The sequence below is a fragment of the Corvus hawaiiensis genome, chromosome 11 (assembly GCF_020740725.1).
Source record: "Corvus hawaiiensis isolate bCorHaw1 chromosome 11, bCorHaw1.pri.cur, whole genome shotgun sequence".
In the NCBI taxonomy this organism is placed as follows: Eukaryota; Metazoa; Chordata; class Aves; order Passeriformes; family Corvidae; genus Corvus; species Corvus hawaiiensis.
Genome location: NC_063223.1, coordinates 12,066,905 through 12,074,484, shown reverse-complemented (window position 1 = coordinate 12,074,484; position 7,580 = coordinate 12,066,905). Strand labels below are relative to the sequence as shown.

Below are 7,580 nucleotides of genomic sequence, written 5' to 3'. Positions count from 1 at the left end.
TATATCTGAAATAACAGTCTGTGCTTCCAGCATTAGGGAGGGTGGCCAGATCCTTGTAGTCTTTCCTTTAGTAAAAATTAGCAGAAGCTTCCAGGAGATAGACAGCAATATGCTCGGTACATCAGTCAACTTCTTTAACTTCATAGCACATTTCATTAGAAACTCACAGGAGTTCTTCATGTTAGAACACTAATAACATGTTAGTCTGCAAAAGTGGTCAGGACCTTCATCTCTCCATCCCAGAGATGTCCTTGGACATTTTCTTGGTAACTTTTCTCCCCTCATTCAAATGGGATTCTGGTCTTGTACTCAAAAGCGGAGATAGAAAAGAATGAGAAATCCACGCTTAATGAGAGGTCACAGATTTCTGTTCCACTTGGGTAGAGGAGCCAAGCCAAAAGGCACTCCGGTGGGCCAATGTGCCAGGAAAGTGCGTGTACAGGAGGCAAAGTGCTGCTGACAAGGGGCAAACCCCTGTGGGGCAGGGATCATCAACCTTACTGCTTGTTGGGGTTTTTAGGAGTTCTCCTGTTTTCTTTTTCTCTTAAATAATTTTTCCCATGTATGTTGCCAGGGCAACAAATTACTGGGTGTTTAAGAAAAACAAAAAGACGAGGGAGGGGTCCAACTGGCTACTCTCTTTCACCTGGGGGTTGGGTACACCCCGGGTGGGCTGGTGTTCTCGGCGTTGGGATGGAGGGATGCTGCCGTCGTTGTGGAGGGATTTCGTCAGCGCTGCGGGCTTCTGCTTTCGGCTGCCTTCCTTCTACCGTGAGTGGAGCTTGCTCACTGGAGTGGCTGTTGCACTGGGACCCTAACACCCCACCTTACTAAAAGAGGGACCTGTTCACCATCTGTTTGTGTGCCTCAAGGAGAAACCCTGGGATTCCCAAGCCTGCCTTTCCCTGCCCCCCTGGAATCCGGGCTGTGGCCGCCCTGCCCCTGTCGCTGCTTTGAGCCTTTGCTACCTCGTAGCCCCGCACACCCTGCCTGCCCAGACCTCCCGGTGTTCCCGCTGCAGCTCCGGAGTTTGATACATCTCGTCTGCCACCCGGGATTTGTGCTCGTCCCTGCCGTTCCAGCCTGCTGTTCCCGAGGGTCCGGCCGGACACCGGGATCGGCTGCCCAGGGGTTTGTGAAGCCTTTGTCCCATCCCTCCCCGGGATCCCAGGGCACCAGAGCCGCGTGCTCCCCGAGCTCGCTCCGGAGCGCCCCCTGCAGCCGCGGGGGAACCATCGCACCTGCCCTGCTCACCGGGAGCCGCCAGCGCCCCTGCCGGCTGCGAGCGGAACTGCACCCGAGGGGAAAGGGCCTGACAGCCGAGAAGGCTGGGACTGGGTTTGTGATTGTTTGCTGTTACTGCCAGAGGTATTGTTGTTTGTTTGACTGGTTATACACATACAGATATATATAAAATAGTAAAGAGCTGTTATTCCTATTCCTCATATCTTTTCCTTATTTCCCTTATATGCCCCTTAATTTCAAAATTATAATACTTTGGAGGGAAGGGGGTTGCACTTTTCATTTCAAGGGAGGCTCCTGCCTTCCTTGGCAGACACCTGTCTTTCAAACCAAGACACTGCTGGAAACACCACAACAGTGAGGGGGTCTTGCGCTGCAGCTTCCCCCTCCAGCATCCTCTGGCTCTTGCAGACGCCACCACCTTGAATTTGGAAAAGTAGCCTTGGGCACCGCATCAGCAGCAGGGAGCGTGTGAAGTTGGCACACAGGGATGTCAATTTGCTGGTGACTCAGCGTCTTGATTTATCCCATTCATGCGATGCTCCTGAGGAAAAGGCTTATTAATCAGGCCTGTGTTTTCAATGCAGCTCCATGATTTAGGGTCCCCCATGACTAAACTTTTAGCAGGAGTGGAATTATTACATGCCTTGGTGGCTTCTGGAAAGAGCTGTCAGGGTGGGGAGATGTACCAAAGTGGCAGCAAGGGGTCTGTCTTCCAGGACCCCGAGAAGGACAAGCCCACCAGGGCTGAGCACAGGTCAGGGAGTGCTGTGAAATACTCATAGAAGGCTGGAGCACATTGTGCTTAGAGGAGGTGTCCCTCTGTCCAGCCCCCCACCATGGCACAAACCACTGACCTCCTCCCTGGCTGCCAGCGCATCCTCCCGGCTCTAATTTGAGGCTCACTGTTGATGCTGGCTCTGGCACAGTGGTGGTTTCTATGGCAACTCCAGAGGAAGATGCAGGGATGCTTCCAGCTGAGGTACCACCAGCCCAGGTATCCCAAGCTGCTCCTCCCAAATCACGGGCAAACAGCCATGCAGCATATCAGGATGGACCCTGCAGTCACTGTGCCAGATAGGCACCAGAGGCAATGGAGCAGCAACATGACAATGTCTTCTGAATGCTCTTTTATGAATGGTTTCCAACTTTTCCCATGCTGTGATGCCCCTGGGACATGGCATAGCCTGCCCTAGCGGTGTGTCCGATTCTACCACACTCTGTTGGGATTCAGTTTCCTGTCTCTACAGGCTTGCAGCCCACCCGAGGCTCACGCTGGCTGTCTTCTCTAAAAGGTCAGGCATCTGTACTTGATATTTACCTGGACTTGTGAAATCTTTCTAATGTACAATGGAAGATCAAATCCCTCACCTGCTCTCTGCTTTGGGTGTGGAGCCAAGAGCAGCAAGGCTCAGGTGAGCCCATAGCACTGGGTAATTCAAGTGTCACCCCCCCTTGATCTCACAGTGCACCCCTAAATATCACCCACAGACACCACCAGTATGGAACTTACATTCCCTTCCTGGTTATTAGTAAGCAGGATTGCAGTGCTCCTGCCTACAGAAGCTGGACACAGTTGGACCCAGTTCTCCCACACACCAGCCACGGTCCATCCTTTGAGATGGGGCTGTGGTGCTGGATAGGGCCCAGGAACCCTGACATTAGACATCTCTTATTTCTTCACAACACCCTGGCAGCCCTCACCATTCTCTGTCTCTCTCACACCCTTGCTTCCTCCACAAAAGCCCCTCTCCCTCTGCTGCCTTCACCCCCCACAGCCTCTTCACCCACAGGAGATCAAGCAGGAACAAGGCTGTGCCAAGGCAAGACAACCCCTGCTCAGCTCATCCTCTCCAAACAGGGGCTGGATCTCTGCATCACATTGCTCCACTCACCCTGGAGGTGGGAGAACAAGAGTTACCCCTGCTCCACAGTATGGAGTCACTGAACTCTGCCTTGGGAGGGATTTTCCTCACAGGCTGCGGCATGTGTCTGCCCTGGAGTAGGATAACCAGAGACAACACGACTCCAGTGGGATAAAATTCCACGTGTTTCATTTATTTGAGATGCTACGTCACCTCCCAGGCACTGAGCTACAGGGCACCTCTGTGCTACATGAGACATCGACTGGGTCTACGACGACACAGCACTCACTGCTACACACATGGCACGGACACGCCGTGGCACAGATGGGGCCAGACAGGGCAGTGAGGCCAGCGACAGTCCTGCCACCGCTGCTCCCTCCACACTGCTGGCGATGGCCATCCCACCAGGCAGGAGTTTGCCCCGGGCTTCATTGCCACAGCCTGCAGGAGCTGGGAAGAGTTCCCAAAACTGCAGCTGCTCTGGTGCCTGGCATCATGGGACAGAGGCTTCCTGGAGCCAGGTCACCCTGGGTGAACACATGGGTGCTCACACACCCTGTCCCCGTCTTCAGGCACTTGGTGCTTGACCAGGGCTGGTCCCCGGGGTCCCACTCAGGGCACATCACGCAGGCACAGAGCCTCGACAGCGCCACTGGGACCCTGGGCCACACCGCCGATGACGAAGAGCAGGCTGGGTGCCGGGCAGCTGGAGCAGGAGCAGCGGCCAGTGGGCATGGGGGGCAGTGGCTCCCACTTTTTCAGCGAGAGGCTGAACCCTTCCACTGAGTCCAGTGGGCAGGACTGGTTCCCTGTGGAAGACAGAATGACATCAGCCCACGTGCAGATCCCTCCCCCCGCCCCAGGCTCTGCCTTTCCCCCTCCACATCTCTTTGATGCCTCAACAGGAGCCCTGGGCTGCATGGGCTCTGAGATCCCAGAGGCAATTAGTGGTGACACAAGAGGATTAGCAGAGTCCCCACAGGGATGGATGCTGGCACTAGTGCCACACTGCTGGATCTACCTCCCCAACCACTCCTCACCCTCCCCCCTCCCCATGCCAGCATGCTGCAGGGATAGCGGAGGGCACCTCCAGCTGCAGCAGGACTCAGGAGCAATGCCACATTGCAGGGATGCAACCAGCACCATTCCCCATTCCCCCAGTGATCTTGGGGGTCTGGCAACCCTCACTGCAGGGCTGGGGGTTCTGTGGCTGGCACCAGGCTTCCCAGGCAGCCCTTCCTGCTGTATTCCCTCTGCTGAGTGACAGCACTAACCTTTCCCCAGCTCTCTCGGGAGAGGGATGCAGCACTGCAGCCCTGCACAGTGGAGCTGAGCCACCATGGGCTGTGTGAGCCCAGCATGCTGCACATGAGCTGGGAAAAGCCTGGTTGGGGGGTGAAAGGGGCAAGGGGCACAATGGGACAGCCTGTGGGACAGGGCAGTAGGGTCCCCCCAGCACTTGTGAGGGCACATAGAGGTGTTGCTGCAGACAGTGTTGCAGTAACCCCCTGGCTTTGCACAGCCAACCTCCCTACTGCCATGCAGATCACTTATGTGCCACAAAGAACGGGGATGGGAACATGGCCACGCGCCTACCCCCAGCATTACCGAGGCCACCAACGGCCACCACTCTTCCTCCCAGGCATCCAGCCACGAAGTCGGCTCTCTTCTCCTTCATACGGATGGTGCGGCTTGGCTTTCTCCACACACCTGGGTATGAGAGGGAGTGAGCCTTGCCCACTGGGGTTCCTCTCTACACACCAAGGCCAGGACACCCCCAGGTTAATCACTCCCTGGGACCAGGGAGCACAGGGCAGGATTCACCATGGGTGCAAGGGGTTAATGTTCAGAGCACAGATGATCATGTCCCTCAGGCACAGACACCCTTCACCAACTCACAGAGTCATCCTGGACCCACAGGATGAGGGTCCCACCTCACCCTCCAGGGATATGGAGCTCACCCTGCGCAGGATCAAACATCTCCACGGTGTTGACGAAGTGGGGACGGGAATAGAAGTTGTGGGGCCCTGGCTGCTGCAGCCCACCCAGGCTGAAGACAACCCCATCAACCATGGCACAGGCGGCGAAGGCGCGGCGGCTGGGCACACTGGGGTAGCGCGTCCAGCTCCTTGTCTCCAGGTCAAAGGCCTCGAAGGCGGTGACAGGCAGCTTGCCTTGCCGACCCCCTGTGCACAGAGGAGATGTTGTGGCTGCCAGTGCCCTGAGCTGGCACTGTTGGTGTGCTCAGCAAGCAGGATGAGGCCCGCTGGCTGCAGCACTGGGGAGCATGGAGCCACCCTGGGGTGCACCAGGTCATTCTCTGGCCTGTGAACAGCAGAAGGAGAGGGCAGAGGCACAGGGGATGCTTGGTTTGCCCCAGCAGCACCTACCCAGGACGAAGATCTTGTTGCCCTGCAGGAAGGCAGAGGCTCCATAACACGGGGTGGGCATGGAGGGCAGGGGCTGCCAGTGGTCCTTTGCTGGCTCATAGACACGGACCAGTGCCTGCGGAGAGGTGTCCGCACCCATTCCCCCCAGCGCGTAGACAGCCCCATCTGGAAAAGAGGCAGCAGTGAGGCAGGGGGATCTGTTGGCAGCGCCAAAGGGCTGGGAGTCCCCCCATGCCCTCCAGGGCAGGCAGCACAGGCACTGCTGTGCCCCACAGCCAGACACTGCTCCAGGGCAGCTGGGGGACAGTGAGTCCAGCCAGGCCTGAGCCTGGCAACGCCCTGACCTCACTGGCACCCTCTGGCCCCCCTCTCCACCCCATCCATCAGGCACAGAGAAGAGCACAAGGCCATTCTCTCTAATTATTCTCGGTAGTACCATCTCCCTGGAGACACCATGGCAACACAGCCATACTGCCAAATCCTGCTCTTGCTTCCAGTGCAGCCGGCCGGCACCCCTGCCTGCTCCCACCACTGTCCTGACATCTCCTCTGCCCTGCCCACCACGCTGCAGCCTGGTCCATGCCAGAGCATCCGCGTCCAGGGAGCAGACATGGGCACCACATACAGGGACCAACCCTGGCTCCTGGCATGCTGCTTTGTGCCAAGACTCCAAGGATGCCCAGCAAACTTTGAGCAGGAGTCACAACACGTTCTATCCCTCACCTCTCTGCACAGCTGAGATGCCCATGGAGGGCTGAGCCAGTGCCGCCTTCTTCTCCCACTTGCCCTCATCCACGTGGTAGACCTCAAGGGAGGCGAGGGGACTCTGCGCCGCATCCACGCCGCCCACCACCAAGATCTGCTTGCCCAGGGCGAGGGCGGCAGCGCCAGCCCGCGGCGTGGGCAGTGGTGGGAGCGTGGTCCAGCGCTGGGCTGGCAGGTCGAGCACCTCGACAGTTCCCAGGGCTCGCCCGCCGCCCCCGCAGCCGCCCAGCACGAAGAGCTGCCCGTCGCGGTGCGCGGCGCTGCAGTACACGCGCCGCGTGGGCATGGCGGGGAAAGTGGCCCACGCGAAGGCGCCCGCGCCCGCCGCCATGGGCCAGCTCAGCCGCCCCGGGGGTCCCCGGGCTCTGGCCCCGCCGTGCCGCCCATCCGGCCCGGCTCGGCACTGGTCCGGCCCACGGCCTCCTGCGGGGAGAGCATCCGAGTCAGCGCCCATGCACCCACCGCTCCCCCAGCCCCAGCTAGCCAGCTCCCCTCGGCGGTGCGACAGCTCCTGCTCTGCGGGGCTCCGCACTGCACCCCGGGGCTGCCTGCCCACCCCCTCCGGGCTCCCGATTGCGCCCCACGGCTCCCTGTCCGCCCCCTCCGGGCTCCCACTCTTTGGGGCTCTCTGCCCGCACCTGCCGGAGCTCCTGTTTCCCGAGGTTCCCGCACCCCGGGCTCCCACTGCCCAGTGCTGATGGTACACAGCCCGCACTCACTGGGACTCTCGCGCGTCCGGGGCTCTCTACCCGCATCCCCCGGGTCCGTACCCGCCAGAGGCTTCCCGTTCACAATCCGGATCCCGCCAGGTTCCTGCTCTCGGCGCACCGTCCTCACTCCCGGCGCTGCCCGCACTCCCGCCCGCAGCCCGCACCCACAGGGCTCCCGCCCACAGCCCGCAGCCACCGGCGTTCCCCGGGCTCCCGCTGCAACGCCCGCACGCCTGGCGCTCCCCGGACTCCCGCCCGCAACCCCGGACGGCCGCTCCGCCGTGCCCGGACTGCCCGCTCCGCTCCGCCCCGCCCCGCCGCAGGGAGCGGGCCAGGGCCAGGGACCGGGACCGGGAGCGGGATAGGGCCAGGGACCGGGACCGGGACCGCGCTCACCTCTCCGCCCGTTCCGCCGCTCTCCCCGCCGCTCCGCGCCGCCGCCCGCCCCGGGCCCGCCCGCTGCCGGTGGGGGCGGCGCCGCGTCCGCCCCGGCCCCCCCCCCCGCCCTGCCCCGCTCCCCTCCGCCCGGCCCTCCCGGTGCCACCGGCCCGCCGTGCCCTCGCCGCATTCACCACGCCGGGAAGGAGCCACCACAGGAAGAGGGGCTG

General features: G+C 60.5%; 1 protein-coding gene across 4 annotated transcripts; it reads right to left on the bottom strand.

Moving 5' to 3' along the window:
- Window positions 1–3,279: 3,279 nt before the first annotated feature.
- Window positions 3,280–7,403, bottom strand: KLHDC8B (kelch domain containing 8B). 4 transcript variants are annotated; one of them, XM_048315745.1, is made up of 6 exons: window positions 7,369–7,403; window positions 6,221–6,685; window positions 5,498–5,662; window positions 5,069–5,293; window positions 4,704–4,817; window positions 3,280–3,916 (listed from the first exon to the last, which is right to left on the bottom strand). In XM_048315745.1, the coding sequence occupies exons 2-6, from the start codon at window positions 6,591–6,593 to the stop codon at window positions 3,720–3,722; spliced, it is 1,074 nt and encodes a 357-aa protein (XP_048171702.1). In that variant the 5' UTR covers window positions 6,594–6,685; window positions 7,369–7,403; the 3' UTR covers window positions 3,280–3,719. The 4 variants fall into 4 exon arrangements, with proteins under 4 accessions (XP_048171702.1, XP_048171700.1, XP_048171701.1 ...); XM_048315743.1 differs by lacking the exon at window positions 7,369–7,403 and adding an exon at window positions 6,982–7,190; XM_048315744.1 differs by lacking the exon at window positions 7,369–7,403 and adding an exon at window positions 7,033–7,190.
- Between the last annotated feature and the right edge of the window lie 177 nt (window positions 7,404–7,580).